The 21,732-nt window shown below is 40.9% G+C and overlaps 9 protein-coding genes across 11 annotated transcripts; 6 read left to right on the top strand and 3 right to left on the bottom strand.

The window, feature by feature from the left end:
- Window positions 1–433: 433 nt before the first annotated feature.
- Window positions 434–6,161, top strand: LOC128266202 (uncharacterized). Its single transcript, XM_053002555.1, has 6 exons — window positions 434–590; window positions 1,659–1,996; window positions 2,056–2,815; window positions 2,937–3,361; window positions 3,528–4,242; window positions 4,303–6,161. The coding sequence occupies exons 2-6, from the start codon at window positions 1,671–1,673 to the stop codon at window positions 5,896–5,898; spliced, it is 3,822 nt and encodes a 1,273-aa protein (XP_052858515.1). The 5' UTR covers window positions 434–590; window positions 1,659–1,670; the 3' UTR covers window positions 5,899–6,161.
- A 1,223-nt stretch (window positions 6,162–7,384) lies between these two features.
- Window positions 7,385–8,069, top strand: LOC128266180 (cystatin-like protein). The gene is given in 2 exon segments (XM_053002519.1): window positions 7,385–7,638; window positions 7,699–8,069. Coding segments are annotated over 2 exon segments (435 nt in total). The 5' UTR covers window positions 7,385–7,399; the 3' UTR covers window positions 7,895–8,069.
- A 43-nt stretch (window positions 8,070–8,112) lies between these two features.
- LOC128266193 (cystatin-like protein) lies at window positions 8,113–8,822 on the top strand. The gene is made up of 2 exons (XM_053002544.1): window positions 8,113–8,390; window positions 8,454–8,822. Exons 1-2 carry the CDS (start codon window positions 8,263–8,265, stop codon window positions 8,647–8,649), a joined length of 324 nt encoding a protein of 107 aa, XP_052858504.1. The 5' UTR covers window positions 8,113–8,262; the 3' UTR covers window positions 8,650–8,822.
- Window positions 8,823–10,142: 1,320 nt separating this feature from the next.
- LOC128266189 (cystatin-like protein) lies at window positions 10,143–10,843 on the top strand. Its single transcript, XM_053002531.1, has 3 exons — window positions 10,143–10,301; window positions 10,357–10,469; window positions 10,578–10,843. The coding sequence occupies exons 1-3, from the start codon at window positions 10,242–10,244 to the stop codon at window positions 10,774–10,776; spliced, it is 372 nt and encodes a 123-aa protein (XP_052858491.1). The 5' UTR covers window positions 10,143–10,241; the 3' UTR covers window positions 10,777–10,843.
- A 665-nt stretch (window positions 10,844–11,508) lies between these two features.
- Window positions 11,509–11,998, bottom strand: LOC128252312 (putative uncharacterized protein DDB_G0283051). The gene is made up of 2 exons (XM_052979944.1): window positions 11,941–11,998; window positions 11,509–11,786 (listed from the first exon to the last, which is right to left on the bottom strand). Exons 1-2 carry the CDS (start codon window positions 11,996–11,998, stop codon window positions 11,509–11,511), a joined length of 336 nt encoding a protein of 111 aa, XP_052835904.1.
- A 285-nt stretch (window positions 11,999–12,283) lies between these two features.
- Window positions 12,284–13,815, top strand: LOC128263951 (protein new-glue 2). Of its 2 annotated transcripts, none has more exons than XM_052999237.1 (2): window positions 12,284–12,339; window positions 13,113–13,815. In XM_052999237.1, exon 2 carries the CDS (start codon window positions 13,123–13,125, stop codon window positions 13,522–13,524), a length of 402 nt encoding a protein of 133 aa, XP_052855197.1. In that variant the 5' UTR covers window positions 12,284–12,339; window positions 13,113–13,122; the 3' UTR covers window positions 13,525–13,815. The 2 variants fall into 2 exon arrangements, with proteins under 2 accessions (XP_052855197.1, XP_052855194.1); XM_052999234.1 differs by having other exon boundaries at window positions 12,299–12,339; window positions 12,981–13,815.
- Window positions 13,816–16,504: 2,689 nt separating this feature from the next.
- On the bottom strand, window positions 16,505–17,262 carry LOC128256903 (uncharacterized). Its single transcript, XM_052987614.1, has one exon. The coding sequence runs from the start codon at window positions 16,988–16,990 to the stop codon at window positions 16,505–16,507; it is 486 nt and encodes a 161-aa protein (XP_052843574.1). The 5' UTR covers window positions 16,991–17,262.
- A 703-nt stretch (window positions 17,263–17,965) lies between these two features.
- LOC128256892 (salivary glue protein Sgs-3) lies at window positions 17,966–18,993 on the bottom strand. Its single transcript, XM_052987603.1, has one exon. The coding sequence runs from the start codon at window positions 18,658–18,660 to the stop codon at window positions 18,163–18,165; it is 498 nt and encodes a 165-aa protein (XP_052843563.1). The 5' UTR covers window positions 18,661–18,993; the 3' UTR covers window positions 17,966–18,162.
- An 817-nt stretch (window positions 18,994–19,810) lies between these two features.
- Window positions 19,811–21,036, top strand: LOC128256876 (uncharacterized). Of its 2 annotated transcripts, none has more exons than XM_052987582.1 (4): window positions 19,811–19,975; window positions 20,030–20,068; window positions 20,318–20,406; window positions 20,476–21,036. In XM_052987582.1, the coding sequence occupies exons 1-4, from the start codon at window positions 19,916–19,918 to the stop codon at window positions 20,837–20,839; spliced, it is 552 nt and encodes a 183-aa protein (XP_052843542.1). In that variant the 5' UTR covers window positions 19,811–19,915; the 3' UTR covers window positions 20,840–21,036. The 2 variants fall into 2 exon arrangements, with proteins under 2 accessions (XP_052843542.1, XP_052843550.1); XM_052987590.1 differs by having other exon boundaries at window positions 19,923–19,948; window positions 20,003–20,068.
- Window positions 21,037–21,732: the final 696 nt, after the last annotated feature.

The following is a 21,732-nucleotide window of genomic DNA, read 5'->3' as shown; positions in this document are numbered from 1 at the left end:
AGTTTGATAAATTCAATTAGGTTCAAAACATGTTTGCGATTTTGTGAATGTATTTGTTTAATTATAAAGTAAAGTTGAGCTCAGTTGATCCCAATCGAAACGTTTTAAATAATATGTAGATACTATGAACTGTTACTTATCTGGTATGTATATAACATACAAATTTTTTTAAACAAGAAATATATTATGGTTTTGAGATAAGTATTTAAGCATTTATTTTTGAAATTTATTGCCAGTGCGTTCAAAAATATGTAAATTTAAAATATAGAGGTGGGGTAAAATAAAAGAGAATCATAGGGCTTTAAATAAATTTATATTTTATTCTTTAAATATGTGTGCTATCGCTTTGCAGTACTGTTTGCCGTTAACAGTGAACTATTTTCGACGATGGGGCAACGCCGCCGCGCAGTAGGTGGCACCTCTGGCCGGCCGCAGTGCGAATAGTAGTGCGAAGAAGAATAAGAACAGGGCAACGCAATGGCAATTCCTCTTTCTCCGGTCGTTCGTGGGCATTTTGCGAGAAAACTTTTCGCCGCATTTAAAAAACGTACCCAGCGAAGCATGCGAACGGCATAAATATTGGATTTAAGGTAATAAAACGCTCAACGAGCGTCGGTGTTCAATAGACCTATTTAACCTCAAAATGACACCGACAACCTCGACGAAAAATTAAAATAAAATAATTCAAGTGCCCGTGCAAGAAATTCGGGCGTGTGATGTGTGTGATGTAATCGCATGGCCGCAAAGTGCGCGTGCCGTCTGCCAATATTTGGGCTAAATTTTAAAATCCTGGGACTTTGTTTACGTTTACGCCAAGCTTGCGGTCTGGAATATAAATAAAAACACCGACTTAACCTCATTTATGGTCCAAATTGGTGTTTATAAGTTGGAATATTTTGCAAGTAAAAAAAGCTTGGACACGAACAAAGCAAGCAGAATAGGCGAACACCATATGTGCGATCGAGACAACTAGTGTGCGCGGTGGTTGGAAGTCAGTGCTGTGTAAATTTCAAGCCAAAAAAAGAGCTAAATTGCTTTAAACACCAATTAAGATTATTGTGTTTAATAAAACTAATGTATTTTTGAATGAAGATAAGCAATATTACAATGACTTCGGAACTAAAAAAGCTGTATTAGTTCTTACGAATAAGTTCATGATATTATTTAGCTGTGAAGTTTAATTCTGTTTTAATTCAGCCAATATGACCCAGAGATCCTAGTATTAGAAAGCAATAGCTTCATAACTGTTGGGAAAAATTAATTGATATTTTGAATGCAACAGATACTGACTGGATCTAGCTAAGAAAAATTTGTTTGACCAGCACTGTTGGAATTTGTTAAAGTGCTGCCACTCTTCATAAAATAAAAACAATGCTTTAAATTTGTCAACAAAACATAATAGTGTCTACCTAATTAGTGGCTAATATTAAAGTGATTTGCTGGTCTACTTCGTAAGCTTGCTTCTATTTCTAAATGTAGCGTTTAAGCACTCTGACCTGACATCTGGCAACGCCGTAGTTGCTCTCTCCCTCTCCCACGGTTTTCGGTCATTCTGAGCACATGTGCCACCAATTGTTGCTTACTCCCGAATCCGCATATTTTTGTGCAACTCATTTGTTTATGTTCGCAGCGGGACTGAGAAATCTGCATATTTGCAGGGCTAGCGAGTGATGAACAACCAGCGATATGGCGGCATCCAGTGGATACAGCACCACGTCTCCGCAGGCGACTCCTCCGAGGTGGACATCCTGGAGAGCGATGGTGGAGCGGGGGCGACGGGCGAGGACCTGGACCATATGGCAGCCGAAAATCTTATTTTCATGGCGCGCGACGGCCAGCTGAGCGAGATTATGGCGGCCAACGAGGCGGGCGGAACAGTCCTAGTCACTGCCGATGGCACGACCGTGGCCTATGCGGAATCCTTTGACGACGACGCCCAGGTCGTCACCGAGGAGGTCATCACGGACGACTGGGTGCAGCACCAGGGTGCCGAGCGGTGAGTCAAATTCCTTGCCTGCAGAGGATTAGATGATCTATTGTTCTTCCTTTTTGTAGTGTCGAAATTGCCGCCGAGCAGATAGCCGGCATCAGCAGCTCGCAGGAACTGCTGGACATGGAGCAGGATGAGTACACCGCCCTGAGACCCTATCCCTGTGACTTTTGCAGCCGTCGCTTTCGCAAGAAGGCCACCCTGAACAACCACATGTTAGCCCACCAGAACGACCGACCGCATCTCTGCAAGCTGTGTGGAGCCAGGTTCTCAAGACGGGCGGAGCTCATCAGTCATTTCAAGGCCCATGCAGAGGCCCAGGATGCAGCCGATGCTGAGGCAGCAGCTGCAGCAGCCGATTCCTCCTCCTCCATCAAGTTTGAGCACCAGTCGCAGCGGCAGCTGGACGACCACTACTACGAGCAGGAGTGGCCGCTCTACCAACAGCAGCAGGAGCAGGAGCAATCGCACCAGGAGGTGCAGCATCACCATCACATTGTGGAAGAGGGCGAGGTTCAGCTGGTTGCCAGCTATCCGGCCGCAGTGGCTCCACCAGCAGCGCCAACGCGGGGAAGGATCAGTCGGCTGAAGCCCAAAGAGGAGAGCAGCCAGTTTATCGTGATTTCCGAGAAGCCGATTACCAGCGAGTTGAGCGACTACATGGACTCTGAGCCGGCTCAGCCTGTAGTCACCACATCGCAGCCCATGGCCGTCGAACCTCCCCCTCAGCCAAATTTCCCAGTTTTGGATGACAGCAAACCCTTCGTGTGCCAGCAGTGCGGATTGGCCTTTGCGCGGGAAAAGGCACTCGTCTCACACACAAAGGTAACACAGAAGACAGGCAAATATCACGGAAAGTTTTTTAAATATGTCATAGCTTTTACCCACAACCAGTCTAACCAGTTATTGCCAAAATCATCCACTAATTTTATTTATCCCTTACTAGAACCACCGCGTGGACTCGCCCTTCGAATGCAACCAATGCCAGGAGATGTTCTGGGACAACAGTAGCCTGCAGGAGCACCAGAAGACACACCAGTTCGAGGAGAGCAATTCGGAGTACGATCCTGCATCAGCGGACGATAGTGCCAGCGAATCGGAGCCCGAAGATCAATTGTATGGCGAGTTCTACTGCAACGAGTGCGGGATCTCTTTCCACCGCCAGGATCTGTTGCGGCGCCATGCCAAACTTCACTACAAGCTAACCGATCAGATGGCCGGGGAAGGCAATTCCGATGCCGCTACTGGCGGAGAGCTGGAGCTTGCCAAAGATTCAGGCGGTCACTGCTGTCACACCTGCGGAAAGTCCTTTCCCAGCGCTTTGGAGATGCTTGCGCATGCCGAAATCCATGCTAGGTTCCCGCCCTTCAAGTGAGTTCAGACTAAACAGTGATTACAGGGTAGATGATTAAGATTTGTAATGATATATTGGAAAATCACATACCATCTATAAAAAGGATTGAGTAAAGTTTAAGCTTAATTACCCAATTTATGATATTTCTAAAAATAAGTTCTCTAATACTGTGTTATCTTTCAGGTGCGTCCTATGCGGAATTAGCTTCCACGAGGAGCAGGCAATCAAGCGGCACCTGCACGCCCGCCACCCAAGCGAACTGAAGGCCAACTCCTGCGTGCTGTGTGGTAAGGAATGCCGCGACCGCAAGGCCCTAATCAAGCACGCGTGGGATCATTCGCGCGAGAAGTGCCACTCGTGCTCCAAGTGCGGCAAAAACTTCCACAACAAGGCCCGCCTGAAGCGGCACATGGCCTCGCATCGCGACAAGTCGGTGGTGTGCGAGGTGTGCCAGGAGGAGTTCCCCGACGGACGGACACTCTCCAACCACCGCCACTCGCACAGCACCACCTCGCCGGGCAAGCTGTTCCCGTGCCATGAGTGCGGAAAGACGTTTGGATCGCGTAGCTCCCAGCAGATCCATGTGCGCATCCACACTGGCGAGCGGCCATATGGCTGCCGCTACTGCTGGAAGGCTTTTGCAGACGGCGGCACGCTGCGAAAACACGAGCGGATTCACACGGGCGAAAAGCCGTACGCCTGCTCCGTATGCCCGCGCGCCTTCAACCAGCGTGTGGTGCTGCGCGAACACATCCGCTCACATCATTCTGGACTGGATGTGGCGCGGAATACGTACCACTGCACGGTCTGCTCCGAGGACCTGGCCTCGTCCAACGACCTCATCCAGCACCTCATCCAGCACAGTGACTCAAACACCGCCAAGCAGCGACAGCCCATTGTAAGTTATACAAAAAACATGGTTTCAGTTTTAGATTTTCTAAACAATAGACTTTTCTAGACGGGACCACGGAAATACAAGCGACGTCGCAAACTGCAGCCGCACGAGATCGCCCACATGCGCGCGGAGCACAAGGACGCCAACGGCGAAGAGGAGGAGGCCATGGGAGAAGGCGATGCCGACGAGTACACCAGCGACATCGACCTTTGCGATTTTGATGTGGAGAATGTGGACGATCTCTTTGACATGGCCGAGTCACCCAAGAAGGAGAAGAGGAAAAGGGCGCCGGCAGCCCCGAAGGCTGATCCGAAACCAATGTCCAATGGCAAAACGGCAAAGTCTGCCCAGGAAAAGAACAAGGCCAAGTCAAGATACGACTCTACCAGCAGTCAACAATCAGATCGCATCTGGGAGGAAAAATTCCTGCAAGACAGCCAAGTGGCTCTCTTTCAAATCGATTCGCTGGTGGTGGTCAACGATACTCATCTGCAGCCCGCCAGTTCCACTGGGTCTGCTGTCGTACCGAATACTAGAGCCAAGCAGCAGGGAAAAGTACAGGCAAAGCCAACAGATGGTGCAGGCAACTTCAATACCTCCGTTTCCACATCATCCGCCGCCAGCACCTCCAGTCGCAGCAGGAAGAAGGCTGGCAACACAAAGACTGCCAGCAAAGCACCACCTGCCGTCAATTCGCGACCCCGAATGATTCACACGGAGAAGGCCAAGTTACCGAAGGGCGCTGGCGGAGAATCATCCAGCAGTGCGGCCAAGAAGACGCGCTCCAAGACCTACATCAGTCGCACGGAGACAACCAATCTGGGCCTCGACAAATCACGCAGCAGTGCCTCCAACATGGTGGATGACTACGAGATCATTTCCCCTGCCACCCATCCACCAAATCAGATCAGCTCCAGCCCGCTGCACATCAAGCAGGAGCAGGAGCAGCGTGTGCAACTGATGTACGATGACAATCTTCTAATAGATGCTGCTCTGCTCAGGGAGAAGACGTACGAGAAGTTCAACCCGAGCATTGTCAACGATCTGGAGGAGATTCTGCGCTCGCCACTGAAGCACGAGAGGAACTCCCGTCTTCGTTTCACCAGCGAATCTTCGACCACACCGCAGTTTCTGCCCGAAGAGGAGCAAAACCTGATCAAGATCGAGCCAACGTCCCCAGACTTGCGGGAGATGGTGGAGAGCCAGCAAAGGGTAACGGCTCCCAGTGGAAGCACCCCCTCGTCCTCATCCTCTGCCAGAACCTCCAGACATCTGCGTCAGATCACTGCCAATGGAACACGGGCAGGGAGCAAGCGATCTGCCGGCGACATCAACAGCAAATCCTCACCAGGCACGGGAGCGGCGGCCAAGAAAGGGAACACTGCCACCAAAGTCGGTAGCAGCTCATCCTCGTACCTCAACTACGGGGAAGATGCCTACAATGTGAACGTACCTGCCAGCGCCAGCAATGCCGATGTGGGCAGCGGTTTCTTTTCCATCTCGGAGGTCGTCTCCGCTGCAGATGCCGCGGATGCGGCGGCCAAGGCGGCGGCGGCTGGTAAGATGGAACGGAAGTCCCGCAGCTTTGAGTGCGAAATGTGCTCGGCCATCTTCTATGATCGCGCACAGCTGCTGGAACATGTGCACATCCACATTTAGATGGCAGCTACCTAAGCAACTAGCCCGAAGCCTTGTATTTTTGAAACCTCTTATCCTAATATACAAACTGATTCGGAGTAAATTACCTCATGGTATCGTGCATCGAAAAATATCGTTGATTTATGCGTTATTTAAAAAATTGAACATACAACTATTGTAGAGAGCGTAGTTCGTAAGGCTTTTAAGTTTGTACCTCAGCTTTGTTTTGAAGAATTGGTATGCTGGAATAAATACATCATTAAATGGTTTTTCATTGCCTTAAATTGTGTTGTTATGTAAAGATCCAATCTGGGGTTGAGAGATTCTGCCAATGGGCCTTGATAAAATGAGTTCATGTAACATTTGTTATTGTTTGAAATCGGTTTCTGGAAATCTTTCATTTGTAATTGGCAGTTTTATCGTTTAACTACGTCAAACCAATTTTTTTAATTACAAATTCAGAGGGTATCGATTAGTTTATTAATCATATATAAAAAAGTATAGCCAGAGTATTTTTTGTTAGATTATTTTCTTTGATAATGCATTTCAAATCGAAAAACTATCGTTTAAAATAATATTTACTTTGTACAAGCGAATAGTTTCAACTTGAGTTCGAGTGTACTACACATATTTACTTTGACATATTAATAATTAATTAAGCAATACCATTAGGCACTGTCATATTACTGTATTATGACAAATTGCTGAGTGGATAGTTGCAACCGAGTCGTATTATAATACAATGCTTATAAAATAGAAATGATTTTCATATGTGCTTGCACAAAGGAAAGTTTCAGATCATATCGGCCGACCTATGTAGAACACCCAATCAGAAATTATGATAAGAGGTGATTTCCCCGCAAACCAGATGTTTGTGCGCGCTTTGGAGCCATGATTATAAATATGTACGTGAGTATTACTTTCATGCATAGAGCGTCAAGAGTGTGGTGTGCTTTTGTGTTTATTTGCACAGCTTTTCAATCCAAACCGCAAGTGCTCTCTAAACTGAAGATGAAAAATTCATAATATACAGCAAAGTACCCTTTCTTCATTTAATAAATCAATTAATTAGCGTCTTTAGACTATATGATCATAAATAGAATATTTTAAAACGCTTTTGTTTGCTTTCATCTCAAATACATACATTTATACATATATCATGTAAATAGATGCTAATTTAAACGGGCGGACCTTTGAATATAAACTATAAATATTTAGATAAGAGCAGAATAAAGGGTTCAACTTTAAGATACCCAAATACAATATTTATCAAAGAATTGAGCCATAAATTCAAATATTGACTTAAATACTTTTCTTTATAAAAGTACGTTTTCAAAAAACGAAATTTATTTTTGTTAGAAAACTACACTTAATTTTTTTTTTAGTATTTTGGTATACATACATATATTGGTTTTATTTAAAAATAATTGTATTGTTAGTTTGGTCACAGATTTTAGACAGCCTAATATACCCCTAGTTACACCTGCTCATTGTATTTTTCCATTGTCAATCTCCCACGGAGATGAGAGGTATATAATGGGTCACATCGCCGTGTGCTCATCAGTGTTCTCACAATCGTCGAGCAAGCAACATGAAGTCGTTCTACATTTTGGGCCTGGTTCTCCTGAGCGTGGCTGCCTTTGCTGATGAGAAGGTTGTCGGAGGTATTTCCCAGCTGGAGGGAGATCAGCGAAAGGAGGCTCTTACCCTCCTGGATGCTACCCTAGCCCAGCTGGCTACTGGCTCTGGACCAAGCTACAAGTAAGCTGAAACTCAAATCGAACTGAACACAAAATTGAACGTATTGGTTAACCCCACTAGGGCTATTAATGTGACCTCTGTGACGGGTCAAACCGTGTCTGGACGTCTCAACACCTACGAAGTGGAGCTGGAGAATGGAACCGACAAAAAGCAGTGCACCGTGAAGATCTGGACTCAGCCATGGCTGGAGAAAGACGGCACCAACATCAAGATCAAGTGCACCGGTGACGATGGAGAGGTCGACAGCACCTGGTAAAAAGTTCTTTGGAGTTAAGAAAACTCAAATTTCTATTCTGGACTTATGAAAAAATAAACGATAATGGTTATACTTATAATAAGTAAAGGCGGTCTATAAGATTCTATAATGGATAATTGAGCTCTTTAAATAGAAAATCATTGTCATTAAACATTTAATAATAGGACTACATAAAGATCCATAATTTTCTTGCTAGGTAATGGCCTTAAAAAGGGTGCAACCCCTTTGTTATTCATTATATTTGTCACAATTCCATTGAGATAACTGGCATAAAAGCTTCTACCCCAACGAAAGCTTCATCAGTTGTCCCACAAGCGTTGAGCGAAGTCGTTGTACTTTTTGTTTTGGTTCTGTTGAGTTTTGCTACAATGGCCATGTCCGCCGAAAACGTTGTAGGAGGTATCAGTCAGCTGAAAGGGGATGACAGGAAGGAGGCTCTCCAACTTCTGGATGATACCCTTGCCCATTTGGCCGCCGGAGGTGGTCCCAAGTACAAGTAAGTGAAGTCTCAGAATTGACAAGAGTTGGCCATTGCATTTGTAATTTCCCACCGTTTTAGGGCAGTTAATGTGATCTCTGTAACCGGCCAGGTTGTAGCTGGAACTCTTAACACCTTCGAGGTGGAGCTGGATGACGGATCCGTTAGAAAACAGTGCACCGTGCAGATCTGGACCCGCCCCTGGATGAAAAAAGATGGTACCAATATCAAGATCAAGTTTTCCGGCGAAGATGAAGAACTGGACCGAACTTGGTAAAAGTTTTCATTTTTTTTTCAAAGATTCATTAATATCTGTAAGCACTGATCATGTTTTCATTCATATTAGTTGATGCTGGTATTGTAAAATTAATTTATCGAATTTTCTAATGTCTTTTCTTAAGAATATGTAATAATAAAATAACAAGACTTCTTACAAAAAAAAAAAAAACAATGTTGACCTAAATGTAATTTTACCTGCAAAGATTTTTCTCATTGTTATTTATTATTTAGGTAGAAATTCGTTTCCCCTTACCCATTTTCTGTAGCTATGTATTTGTACACATTTTCTGGCCTACAGGTGATACCTATATACCAACCTTATCCTTAACTGGTAATAAAATGGTTCTTCCAGGTGGCTCATAAGGTTGGTTATTAAAATATACATGATGTCCGGTGAGTTTGTTATTGCTTAGCCAGTTCTATTGGCAAACCAGTTTGTTTTTTTTATCTCAAATAGTGAGTCGTTTGCTTTGTCTCCCTCAAATATTGTTTGAATATATTAGTCAACGTCGACGTCATCAGTTGTTCTCTCTGTGCTTATATTACTTTGTTGTGTTGAATTGGCTTCGTTCTCCCCACAACAACAATTGACTTTTTCTACTTGTACGTTGGTGAGTATTTAATTTTATTTGTACTTTAGTATCGCTTATCAGATTACATCGTTGAACAATAGTTATTGATATTGCACGAAATGAGTAATTCGCCAAGGGCAAATTAGTTTATGTCCGTGTAAGGGAACTCCCCCAAATAAAATCTGACAAATTAAATTCATAAATAGTTTTCTACTTTGTTTTCAACTTTAATTTGATCAATTGCGGACTGGAATATTGTGGACTTTTTTATTTTTTTTTTTGTAAGCATTTAGTTTTCGCCCAGCTCTTAAAAAGCTTTGTTTTTTTTGCCGAGAAATGCTTTGTGAACTCGATTTGTAACCGCTTATCTGCCTGGAAGTTAAATAAAAATTTGTTAAATGTGTTTCATTTTGATGACACAAAACTCGCAGCTGAAGAACATTGAAACCATAGAATCAAAAGAATTCGTTTATTTAAATTTGCATATATTTAGATTTTATTTTCTTGTGGTCGAAAGGAAGTCCATATCTCTAGGGGTTTCCGTTGGTATGACTTCGTCATAATCAAAACTTCCAAGAGCTTGTAAAATTTATGCATGAAAAATGAGTGTAGCTGAAAGCAATGAACTGAGCTATTTATATACGAATGTTGCGGTTTTATGAAATATACATTTGTTTTTCTCGGTTTTTTTTTTGTTTGTTGCTGACTCAAGTAAAAGGGTGTTGCTGTACCGATAATGGGCAAACAAGAATAATGAAATTACAAAGTCACAGTCAAGTCCAAAGGCAAAACAAGCTAAAAGGCTATAAACTAAAATTAAATAAAGATGCTCGACGAGCGGCTTCATTGTCGTCGGGTTCAGGTTTTAGTGCACACTAGCTCCTCTCCGGCCGGTTAGTGCCGATCGCAAATAAATAAAGAAAATATTCTCAGCGAATGCTCAGACGAAATCGGTTTCCTATAAAAGCGGTTTCCTAAGCCCCGAGTGTACTCAGTTTAAAGCAGAGTCTAGAGGAAAATGCAAGCGATGAAAGTGATCTTTGTTCTGGGACTGACCCTGGCCGTTGCTGTCGATGGCGTAAGTTTTTAATTACTTGTTATATATTTTTATCTTATTGTAATCCAAAATGCAGAGGCTGCCGCCCGGTGCTGCAAAACCTTTGGAGGGAGATGATTTATCCGCGGCTAGAGAGCTTTTAACAACTACGCTTGCCAAACTGGCAACAGGAGATGGTCCAAACTACGAGTAAGCGATAAAGTTATACGAGCTAGAGTGAATCTTCATTTTTCAAGAGCACTTTTCCAAAAGTACAAAATAATAATAATAAGTAATTTGAAATGTTTCATATTTCAGAGTTGTGAATGTGCTCTCTGCAAGTAGCCAAGTGGTGGCTGGTTCTCTGCACAAATTTGACGTGGAGCTGTCCAATGGATCCGACAATAAGGAGTGCACCGTGAAGATATGGAGCAGGCCATGGCTGGCGGCTGAGGGCACGGCCACCAATGTCAAGATTAAGTGCCAGGATGAAGCTGAGATCGACAACACCTGGTAGAATGAGTTTTGTTTCTTGTTTTTACGTCTATTAATTGTGAACTAATAAAAAGTGCGAGCATTAGAAATTGATATTTTAAAAATGAAGAGGCAAACTAAGTCATGTAGACACAGATATGAACTTTGGTGAAGAAAATATTTCGTTTCGTATAATTAAAAACTTTGCTCTGTGATAATTAATTAATATTAATTGTGGAACCAGTTTTGTTAGTGGGAATCAAACGAGAAATATCAATTTGAATAGGTCAAAGGAAATAAAGTGTTGTAGTGGAATCTAATGTGAACGTTTTAAGTGCAATAAAGAAACTGTATGAATAAGTGACTAGCAAATGAAAGCAATAAAATGTTCTTTTACGGTTACTGTATAGCGCAATATACATATATCAAGTGAGAGAAAAATCTATAGATAAGATTTACTCCCTAAGGTTTCATCAGTGACAACAAGAAATTATTTTTATCAATTGCTTTCTAGTAGACACCTATGAAAATGTTTTTTTTTTTAACAACTAAACTCTTAAAAGAATTCAGAGTCTGAAAAAAAGTTCAATGTCTTTATACACATATGTAAAAATTGCCTGTATAGCATTACATGTGTTGGCAAAGTTGGCTTATTTTGTTCTAAAATACCAGAATAGCTTTCCCAGAGAAACAATATATTTAGGATATTAAGGAATCCTGTATATTTATTTTTAAATGCAGCTTGGAAGTATAACAAATGATCCATCAGTTTTACTTAACCGTTGTTGTTGACTCTGTTGTTCCTGTTGTTGCGGCGGTTCCTCCTGCGCTGTGCCCGCTGACGCTGGCGACGACGACGCTGACGCTGCATCCTCCTGCGGTTGTTCCTGTTGCTGCTGTTGTTGTTGCTGGTGTTGCTGTCACCACTTCCGGAAGCGGGGCTACCATCGGGGGTTCCTGTCGAAGGACTTGTGCTGCCACCTGTCGAGGGAGAGGTGCTGCCACCTGTTGAGGGAGAGGTGCTGCCACCTGTTGAGGGAGAAGTGCTGCCACCTGTTGAGGGAGAGGTGCTGCCATCAGTGGGGGAAGTGCTGCCATCAGTGGGGGAGGTGCTGCCATCAGTGCTGCCATCAGTGCTGCCATCAGTGCCATCAGTGTTGCCATTAGTCGTGTCGGTGCTTTCGGCGGGAGTCGTTATCAGCCCTACCGCTCGAAAAGCAGAGGACCAAAAGGCCCAAGCCGAAAAGTAGAGTGGTTACCCTCATAGTTGATATCGGTTTAAGCGAACGGATTTGCTTGATGATCTCCGGATGGGTGCCATCGCTTTTATACCAATTGCCTAATTCATGGATCTATTGTGAGGACGGTCGACAGCTGCGCCAACAAATCGATTGAATAGAAACTTTCGAATCGGCAAATTTCGACAGCTGTCAAAATAACACGCGAATTGGACAAAAGGCTTTTATTTAATGACTCGGTTCTTTCTATCTTATTAAGACATTAGTTGGTTAAATATAAGAAGCATCGTACTCATTATTCAGATTAGACAAGCAAAAGTACTGGCTCAAGATCTGGGACGATATCATCGATGGCAGAAAGCTGAATGGTAGGAAACTGTCAATCCAGGTGGTGAAGTTATCATTGCCTGATTTTGGGAGCCATTGAAAAAAATGGCATCTTAAAATTTCTTATACATTTTCTTTGTCCGTGTTGGTCAGCGAGATGACTACTCCAATGGTCTTTTTTTTTGTTTAATTTCTATGGCGAAATAATTACAGTTAGGAATTACAAAAAAAAAAAGGATGACGTAATATAACAACAGCCCTTTATATACTTTTTAATAATGTATTTTGTGAGAAACCAGAGGAATTTTTCTATTCTATAATTGTGTTTTTTTTACGTTTTAACTCAAGTTATATCTTATAACGTGAACTATGTATTAACTTTTGAAAATGTATTGACAAAAATCTAAAAAACTAAAAGTAATTACTTTTTTTTGTGTCATCTAACGAAATTTGGAACTCAATTGGCTAGGTTAAAACGTATATGATTGTTTATTTATTTAAATTATTGACAATCTGCAAATGTATATTTATTTTTCAATTGATTTATTACGTAAAAAGAACTGCAACAACTTAAAACACAAATTCAACTGATTCAGTTTGTTGAATAATACTAACACTTATAAAATTTGCTAATGATATCTCTCTTTAAACAATATTTAATCATCCTTTTTCTAACCGATAGTATTTACGAATTCTCGGTAAACATGCGAACAAAATTATGCAAAATTTATAAGAACCAGCTGCGTAAATTTGCCAATAATCTTTTGCCAGCGGCAAAAGCCGCAACCTTCATCCATCTGCAACCCGCAATCAGATATCCCACCATGAGAGCAGCCACCATCTTAACCGTCGTCGTCGTCCTGGCGACTTGTCTCCTGAGGAGCAGTGAGGCGGTCACTTGTACCGCCGACCCCACCGACGCTAACTGCATTGACTGCAGCACCAATACGACGAACGCAGAATGCGAGACCACCACAACCACAGTGGCGCCCACTACTACTGTGGCGGAAACAACCACTGTGACGACCACCACCGTATCCTCTTCCAGAAAGCGGAAAATCGTGCGCCTGAGCAACATGCGCTACACCGCCGTCCGTCGCATCCGCGTCAATAGGAACTCGTCGAGGAGCAGCACCATTCGCACCACCCTCCGCAACCGGAGGCGCAGGAACAATTCCAGGCGTGTCAACGTGAGAAGGGGAAACGTTCGCATCATAGTCGGCTAGAAACATTCCCACTCCAATAAAATTATGAAGAAAACAATTTCTTCAAATTCTTTGCCCAAATTTGGGAATATTTTAGGGGACATATGAGTCTGCTACACTAGTTTATTAGAATTTGCCTTGCATTAAACATAGTTTTATTTATAAGCTGAATAAGAAACATCGGCAAGCCGAAGTTCATATACCCTTGCAGCTATTGCAAAAATTAAATATTCTTGGTAACATTAAAATTATGATTGACTTGCGTATATAAACATTAAAGCTATAATGATTTGCAGCCATAATATTTGATACTTCCTATGGCAGCTATTTGGTATCGTTTTCCGATTTTAAAAAAATTTTAAAATTATTAATTAATAAAAAAGAATTTCTAAAAAAAATACAAAATAAAAAAGTTAAATTTTAAACATTTTTTTTTAAATATTTTTTTTGTTCTCATGGGATCTTTTTGTTATGTCGTACGATTTTGATGAAATTTAAGCCGTAATTCTGAAATATTAACCGAATATTAATATGTCGAAGAACTAAAAATAAATTAAAAAACAGCAAAGTTATAATTTTTTTGTCATTTATTTTTGCGATTGTTCCTATGGGAGCCACATGCTATAGACGTCCGATCCGGTTCGTTCCGACTTATATGCTACCTGCAATAGAAAGACAACTTTTGGGAAAGTTTCATGCAAATAGCTTTAAAATGAAAGACTAGTACTTGTACTAGAAACGGCCGGACAGAAGACCGGACAGACAGACATGGCTAGATCGACTCACCTGGCGATGCTGATCAAGAATATATATACTTTATAGGGTCGGAAATGTCTTCTTCAATGCGTTGCAAACTTCTCACTGAAATTATAATACCCTCTGCAAGGGTATTAAAACAATGGATTGTGTTAACGATTATTTACCTCTTTTAAAGATGCATTATCACACCTCCTTTTCAACATAACACGTAAAAAAAATACATTCCAATTCAAAAATTCTTAGCAAACATTAGGAAAAACAAGCCAAAATTCTTAACAACTGTGTCAATAATCTGATTATTTTAAAGTGAAGTAAAAAGGTATATTCTTTTCTATAAAAAATATGTAACCTGTTAAAGAGTACATTTTCGTAACTATATTTTTGATTAGGGTCAACAGAGCCCCTCTTTCAAAATTAACATCAAGAATTTTGAATTTTAATGCAAATTATAGTAGTAACTCAATTTTTGGCCACAAGACTCGTTTAATGTCAGCTTTTGTTTATGCTTACTTTAAATCGAACCCTTATTTCAGTAATTATTAAAAAAAATTAAGTCAAAGATGAGGATTTCAAAACAATCACCGCAACAAAAAAGACGAATTCATCTGATTAAATTTGTTAAAAACACCTTGCTACCTGTTAAAATTGTTAATGCTATCACTCTTCAAACAAATTTTGAAAAAGTATATTGTTTTCTAACCATACTATCGGTTAAAAAATTATATGTTAAAATTTGTTTGAAGAGAGATAACATTTGCGAATTCTCAACAAACAAGCACCAGCTGCGTAAATCTACGAATAATCTTTTGGCAGCGAAAGGTTTGAGGAATGGAACGCATATAAAAGTCAAAGTTTTCATGGATGTGCCAACCGCAATCAGAAATTCAACGATGAAAGCAGCCACCATCTTAACCGTCGTCGTCGTCCTGGCGACTTGTCTCCTGAGGAGCAGTGAGGCGGTCACTTGTACCGCCGACCCCACCGACGCTAACTGCATTAACTGTACCACCAATCCGACGAACGCAGAATGCGTGGCTGAGGATGGCGCCACCACAGGCACAGTGGCGCACACCAGCAAAAACCAATTTGGGCCAAAAAAACTTTATTTATTTTACTAGAAAAATAATGAAATAAATATGGAGACATTTTTTATATAAACTCAGCTATTTTATGTCATTGAATTTTATTGGACATTCGTGTTTTTGGCTACAATCTTAAAGATAAATAACTCGAATTTTATATTTTTATTTAAAACACTGCAAAATCCTTTAGTGGATCGGCTTGTCTAGCTATTGCTTTAGGGATCCCTTCTTAAAGTGAACGATTTGGTTTTTATATTATAGTTTATTTCCACCCTCCGATTTCTTGCTTTTTGGCTTTTTGGTTTGGGACTGTTTCAGTTAGAGCTTCTTAGCTATGTAGGAAGAAAACTGCCAACACGGTGTTATTTGCCACATTCGGATTATAGTGCTTAATATGGACACCAATAAAGTTACGAGGAATACAAGTTAATTTTATACTCATTATATATATATATATATATTGTAAATTTGAAACAAACACGATTAAGCTTCCTATATTAGTATGCATTTTTAAATTGCTTTCTTGCCTTAGGAAATTATATTCATCCAGGTATTTTCCCTACACAATGTTGAATAGCTTTGGAACGGGGCATCGGGGTCAAATTTGGAGTCATTCGACGCGTATATTGAACATAATTTAAACTGTGTTAAAAAAAGTGTATTTTTTTACCAAACCAAGCTGAAGAACTAAACTTAAAAAAATTTTAGTATGTCATTATCACCACCGTTTTTCCTGAACCAGTTAATTTTCCCAAAGTCTTGGTATGCGATACCTTTCGATTGGTTTATTACTCGTTACGATCGGTCCATCACAGCAGATTTTCAATTCTACGGCAACGCTCTTGGTGCGCATCGTCCCTACATGTACTGTCGTCCATAGTGATTAAAATCGGCACGATTAGGTCAGCTTTTTTTTTTTTTGGCTATGGCTTGCTGAAGTTAGCATTTTTTTGGATTTCTTTTTGCGTTAAATAAGTTGAAATTTGAAAATTGTTTGTCATTCAATAATTTGATTGGGGTGATGTAAGTGAAAGCTAAAACTGTAACTTTAAAATGTTTTAATTAAAAGCTTATAATTAAAATCAAACAATTTAAATATTATCGCTTTTACATTTTCAATTATATTTCTTTATTTAACAATTTCCTCATGATACAGATTTCTAACCAACCACGACACGAACGTTGCCATTTCCACGTCGGGCTCTCGTGTTGCCCCGCTTGGCTTTGTTTTTGTTGTTTTTGCGCCTTAGGTTGCGGTTCGCGTTGGTGGAGCGTCTGCGATTTGTCTTGCCACTGCGGCTGGTGGAGCGGGTGGTGGTGCTGTTGACGCGGATGCGACGGGTGACGGAGTAGCTCAGGTTGCTAACGCGCACGATCTTCCGGTTTCCGGACGAAGTGCTGGTCGACGCTTCGGTGGTTGTAGAGGTTGGCGCCACAGTGGTTGTGGTGGTTGTGGCGGCAGCTGCGGCAGCTGCGGCAGCTGCGGCAGCTGCGGCCTCGGCAACGCACTCGGCTTCCGTGGGATTGGTGGTGCAGTTGATGCAGTTAGCGTCGGTGGGAGCAACGGTACAGGTCGCCGCTTCGCTGCTCCTCAAGAGACAGGCTGTCAGGACGAAGATTGCGGAGATGATGGTGGCTGCTCTCATTGTGGATTTGCTGATTGGAGATTGTAGATTGATGGTGATGTCGGATTTCGGAAAGGCTTATATAGTGGGTCGATCACAGGCGCTCTTCTTACCCAAGGACTATTGGTAAAATTTACGCAGCTGTTTCTATCAAATTTGTTTATACATATTCCTAGATTGTTTGCTCAGAATTCGCCAAGTATTGGCTAAAAATGATAGTTGTACACACGAAGAAAAATCGTATTTCAAAGCCGCACAAACATTTATTCCCATATAAAAACCTAAACTTTCAATTGAACGCTATCAATATTAAAAAGTAAATAGATTCTTTTGATTTTGATTTTGATTGTTTCTATTTTAATATTTAAGTTAATAATATATTAGTAATACATTTTTTGAGATCGAAACATATATATTATAGAATTTAATGCCTTAGGTAGGTACTGAATTTCTCTCAGTGTGTTCTATTTGTTAGAAGAAGACTTTTTTGTCATAAAAAATAGAATTAGAACGCTTTCAGTTATAGTCACCTTGAATGATGTTCATTATTGACTGTGTACCCACATTATAAACCATGCCATTTCTGACTAGTTTCTCAATTTTTAAGGTTGAAGGCTGTTTAATGTGACGTACAATTAGTAACTTTGCCTTTCTGGCTTATCATTTGGTTGCAGAGTTTTCTTTTATATGAATACCTTTCAAATGAAGACGAAACCATGTTTACCAATTAGAAAATTTTTATTTTAATTTATAGCATTTAACTTATTTTATAGCATTTTGTTTTTGTTAAAACTATTAAAGTTTAGGTTTATTTTGAATTAAATTATTTAGTGCCTATCGCTTTCAATGCCTTTTGTTCAAATCGACTTTCATTGCATTTGCTTGTCAAAGTTTTATTTTTCGTATTCAATTGCTAATATTTCATTAAAAATCAAATTGCATTTAATTTTCTAGAATGTTTCGTTACAAAACTAATTAGTACATTATCAGGTAAGTCCCTTTTATACAAGATTAAATATATAAAGTGCATACCCTATTACCATTAATACAAATTTTCAAATGAAAAATAATAAGTAACTAAAGTTTGTTTGTGGAATGCATTGCATGCAATATTAAGTTTTTTCAGAATAATCGTAAATCGTTGAATATGAAACCAGTGAGCCATTACTCGAGTTCCGAAGAGGGAATATTATTTAACCGGATCGGTTCTGTCGCCTGCGCCTTTGAGCCCTCCTCCTGGCCGCCTGCCTCCTTCGGGCGGCACGCCTCCTTCGAGCCCTCCTCCGGGCAGCCCTCCTCCTCCTTCTGGCGGCTGCATTGCTGGAGCTTCCCGACGTCGATGCTGAGTCGCTGGCCGATGCCGTGTCGCTGCTCGGAGCAGGAGTGTTGGCGCCGCTTGATGATGCCGCTGTGGTGGATCCTGTCCCTGGTGCCGTGCTGCTGGAGTCCGTGCCTGTCGTGGGTGCCGTTGTGGGTGCCGTTGTGGGTGCCGTTGTGGGTGCCGTTGTGGGTGTTGTTGTGGATGCCGTTGTGGTCGTCTCTTTCAAGCATTCTTTGTCCTCTGGTTTCTTGTCGCAGTCGATGCATTCTTCGTCGTTGGGACTGTCCTCACAGGTCACCGCTTCACTGCTCCCCAGGAGATAGGCTGCCAGGAATAGAATTCCACACAAGACGATCGATGTTACTTTCATTTTGGGTATTGATGGTGTTCTTGGATGATGACACGGGCTTATATAGTGCTGATCTTATGGCACCAAAGCGGATTCAAAGAATCTTAGCAAGTTTACCCAACTGTTGCCATCATAATAATGTTTATCTATGTGCATTGTGACAAATTTGGCTAAGAAAGCCAGATGGGCTGATATCGGGCTGTTGATCGATGGTGTCATCCATATGTCCATATTTCATCTAGAAATTACTGCTTAAATGTATTCAACTGGTTCTGTCAAATTCTGTTTTGTTTGCCCGGAAAGTTTGCAGAGCTCACTGCGATTGGTTTAGATATTGGCGAACATGTGCGTGTTTTTTGAAGAGAAATATCAAATTGTCGAATCAATTTCTCTATTTAAAAAAACATTACTGCATTAGCGCTAAACTAATATTTGTGCGCGATCCTTGCTTGCGCCACCATTTTTGGTAAGGATTGACTGTTTTTAATGAGTTTGATAACATGTTCAATTCAATGAATCAGTTTTCCAATTTATAAATTTCAAATTTTAAACATAGTTGAGCCTTTGACGCTCGATCCTGGGGAAGCGACGATGCTGGACGAACCAATTGAAGTTTGAAATGGTTGAGCTTTAAAGTCGGTTGAAGTCGAAACAGCAGATGTTGACGTGGAAGTTGAAGAGCTCGACGAGGACGCTGGACCAAAAATGGTCAACCAGCTCCATAAAAAGAAAGCCCTCATCTTATGTTCGTAGCAATACTTGTTTAGTCCAGTTATCTCCTGTTCCAGATGCATCGATTTTTTATAGCTGCAAGTTAACTGTCTTCTTTGCATCTTGCCTAATTATGTCCAAAATTTATCCAGCTTTCCCTTCTGTTAGACACAAAAAATTGCAAATAAGTAATAATTGCGTAGTGTAATGAGTAAGTAAAAGTATTTTCATGTGTTTACAAACATGCGTTTATGAAATTGCTTCTAAAAAAACTCATTTACCGTCAACGAGTCAGAAGCACTCATTTGAGTGCAAATATTTTAATATCAATGGGTAGCTCGCGTGTGAGATTTGCCAAGCTTTTATGAGTCCCCAATTGTTTGCTAATGTTTGATTTTTTTTCTATTTTATAATTATCATGACGTCACATTTAACACCGAAGCGAAGCGAGAACAATGAGCGAGAATATTTTATATTCATATTTCGCAGTTATATTGCGATCCGCTGACCATTTCTGATTTTTAAGTTAGTTTAGTTTGAGCTGATCACAGCGTACGGTTTAACCATGGATTTATCCAGCTGTCTGCTGCTCTTTCTGGTATTTATTTCAACGTCCAAAGTTGTGGTGAGCGCTGATTAAAAATATTTTAAGAGTCAATAATTCTAAAGCACTTTACAGTTAACAATCTGCATTCCTCCAAATCACTGCATCGAAGATGTGAGTATGAAATGGTTTTTAATATGCTGTTTTTGTAATGGATAAGTCATATAAATGATTTATAAACAAAGACCCTAACAAAATTTTTAAAAGACTTAAACTTTATGATGATTTTGAATTTTTTGCCTTAATTTTTGCGTTAATTTTTATAAATTTTTTAAATAGAAAGTTTAAAATAGATTTTAAGTAAGCTAAGTTTATGTAAGATTGTAAATAGAATATAATTGCAATTAATTGTCAATCCCACAGATGGAGGAAAGTGATGCCCAAGCCCAATTCGACTATGTTCTGGGCAAATATGATGAGCTGGAAATGAAAATTCCCGGCAAGCCAGTTGGGTGAGATGAACTTTCGATGGCTTTGGTATGGTGAATCGCTAATTGCCTTTTCATTTCCCCGGCCGACAGTTTGCATGGCAAAGTGGTTACGCATGGCGAGGCGGAGGAGCAGCACTTGGTGTTCCAGTACATGGACAATACGCTGCATGACATCATCCAGACGTGTGCGTTTGTGGTCAAGCGGACTCCTGGCGAGTGCGAGAATATCCGGACCTACTGCTCGGCCTTCCTGAGCCGCCTGCCACGCCCCCTTCTGGAGCGCCAGCCCATTGCCGTTTGCGAGGACGGGGTGCGGGTGGCGGAGGAGGAATCGGAGCCGGAACCGGAAGACGACCCGGATGCGGATGCTCAGGCGGAGGCTGATCCGCAGCAGGAACAGCCGGAGACGACAACATCGGAGCCGGCTAGCTTCAAATTAATTGCGTTCTACTGACCTCCGTCAGCGGTTGGATTATCCCTCTTCTGCAGATGGCATTAGTATCTCAAGCATTAGATAGTGATTTCTAAATTGAGTGTATAATTATTTGGCATTGATTTGATTTCAATGAGATCAATTTATATTCAAGCTATAAGCATTAACAATTTGTTTTTAATTTGCTGTTAAATGTATTTTTAAAGAATGTTGTTAGCCCTTAATCCTGTCTTCCATGTCGTTTTACTTTTGTTTAATTTGTGTGGCTAAGAAAAATATCCAAAGGTGTTTTTAGACCAAATTTATATTTACAACTTGGAAGGAAGTTTAAAATTATAAAACATAAATCCTTACTTCTTGAAATATTAACAAGAAAGGAAGCAAACTTCGGTAAGCCGAAGTTCATATACCCTTGCAGCTATTTCAATAACTTAATACTCTTGAAAACGTTAAAATTATGATTTACTTGCGTGTATTTTTAAAAACATTGACGCTATGATGATTTGCAGCTTAATTATTTGATAGTTCCTATGGCAGCTATACGATTATTCCTATGGGAGCTATATGCTATAGTCGTCCGATTTTGATGAAATTTAAACCGTAATTCTGAAATATTTAACCATTACTATATCTCGAAGAACTAAAAAAAAATAATTGAAAAACACCAAAGTTATAATTTTTTTATATTTATTTTTCCGATTGCTCCTATGGGAGCTATATGCTTTAGTCGTCCGATCCGGCTCGATCCGACTTAAATACTACCTGCAATAGAAAGACAACTTTTGGGAAAGTTTCATGCAGATAGCTTTAAAACTGCGTAGAAACGGACGGACAGACGGACAGACGGATATGGTTAGATCGACTCTCCTAGTGATGCTAATCAAGAATATATATACTTTATAGGGTCGGAGATG

This window comes from Drosophila gunungcola, chromosome 3R (assembly GCF_025200985.1).
Source record: "Drosophila gunungcola strain Sukarami chromosome 3R, Dgunungcola_SK_2, whole genome shotgun sequence".
In the NCBI taxonomy this organism is placed as follows: domain Eukaryota; kingdom Metazoa; phylum Arthropoda; class Insecta; order Diptera; family Drosophilidae; genus Drosophila; species Drosophila gunungcola.
This window is presented reverse-complemented; position numbering and strand designations above follow the sequence as displayed.

What these genes read in the sequence shown, in the direction of transcription:
- LOC128256876 (XM_052987582.1), top strand. Translation starts at nt 19,916, where the DNA reads ATGGATTTATCCAGCTGTCTGCTGCTCTTTCTGGTATTTATTTCAACG. An exon ending in CAAATCACTGCATCGAAGAT is followed by an intron (nt 20,069 to 20,317) that starts GTGAGTATGAAA and finishes TCAATCCCACAG; the next exon opens with ATGGAGGAAAGTGATGCCCA. An exon ending in ATTCCCGGCAAGCCAGTTGG is followed by an intron (nt 20,407 to 20,475) that starts GTGAGATGAACT and finishes CCCGGCCGACAG; the next exon opens with TTTGCATGGCAAAGTGGTTA.
- LOC128266202 (XM_053002555.1), top strand. Translation starts at nt 1,671, where the DNA reads ATGAACAACCAGCGATATGGCGGCATCCAGTGGATACAGCACCACGTC. An exon ending in CAGCACCAGGGTGCCGAGCG is followed by an intron (nt 1,997 to 2,055) that starts GTGAGTCAAATT and finishes TCCTTTTTGTAG; the next exon opens with TGTCGAAATTGCCGCCGAGC. An exon ending in CCAAGCAGCGACAGCCCATT is followed by an intron (nt 4,243 to 4,302) that starts GTAAGTTATACA and finishes AGACTTTTCTAG; the next exon opens with ACGGGACCACGGAAATACAA.
- LOC128266193 (XM_053002544.1), top strand. Translation starts at nt 8,263, where the DNA reads ATGGCCATGTCCGCCGAAAACGTTGTAGGAGGTATCAGTCAGCTGAAA. An exon ending in GGAGGTGGTCCCAAGTACAA is followed by an intron (nt 8,391 to 8,453) that starts GTAAGTGAAGTC and finishes CCACCGTTTTAG; the next exon opens with GGCAGTTAATGTGATCTCTG.
- LOC128256903 (XM_052987614.1), bottom strand. Translation starts at nt 16,990, where the DNA reads ATGAGAGCAGCCACCATCATCTCCGCAATCTTCGTCCTGACAGCCTGT.
- LOC128266189 (XM_053002531.1), top strand. Translation starts at nt 10,242, where the DNA reads ATGCAAGCGATGAAAGTGATCTTTGTTCTGGGACTGACCCTGGCCGTT. An exon ending in TGGCCGTTGCTGTCGATGGC is followed by an intron (nt 10,302 to 10,356) that starts GTAAGTTTTTAA and finishes TCCAAAATGCAG; the next exon opens with AGGCTGCCGCCCGGTGCTGC. An exon ending in GGAGATGGTCCAAACTACGA is followed by an intron (nt 10,470 to 10,577) that starts GTAAGCGATAAA and finishes TTCATATTTCAG; the next exon opens with AGTTGTGAATGTGCTCTCTG.
- LOC128263951 (XM_052999234.1), top strand. Translation starts at nt 13,003, where the DNA reads ATGCGAACAAAATTATGCAAAATTTATAAGAACCAGCTGCGTAAATTT.
- LOC128256892 (XM_052987603.1), bottom strand. Translation starts at nt 18,660, where the DNA reads ATGAAAGTAACATCGATCGTCTTGTGTGGAATTCTATTCCTGGCAGCC.
- LOC128252312 (XM_052979944.1), bottom strand. Translation starts at nt 11,998, where the DNA reads ATGAGGGTAACCACTCTACTTTTCGGCTTGGGCCTTTTGGTCCTCTGC. An exon ending in GGTCCTCTGCTTTTCGAGCG is followed by an intron (nt 11,787 to 11,940) that starts GTAGGGCTGATA and finishes CTCCCTCAACAG; the next exon opens with GTGGCAGCACTTCTCCCTCA.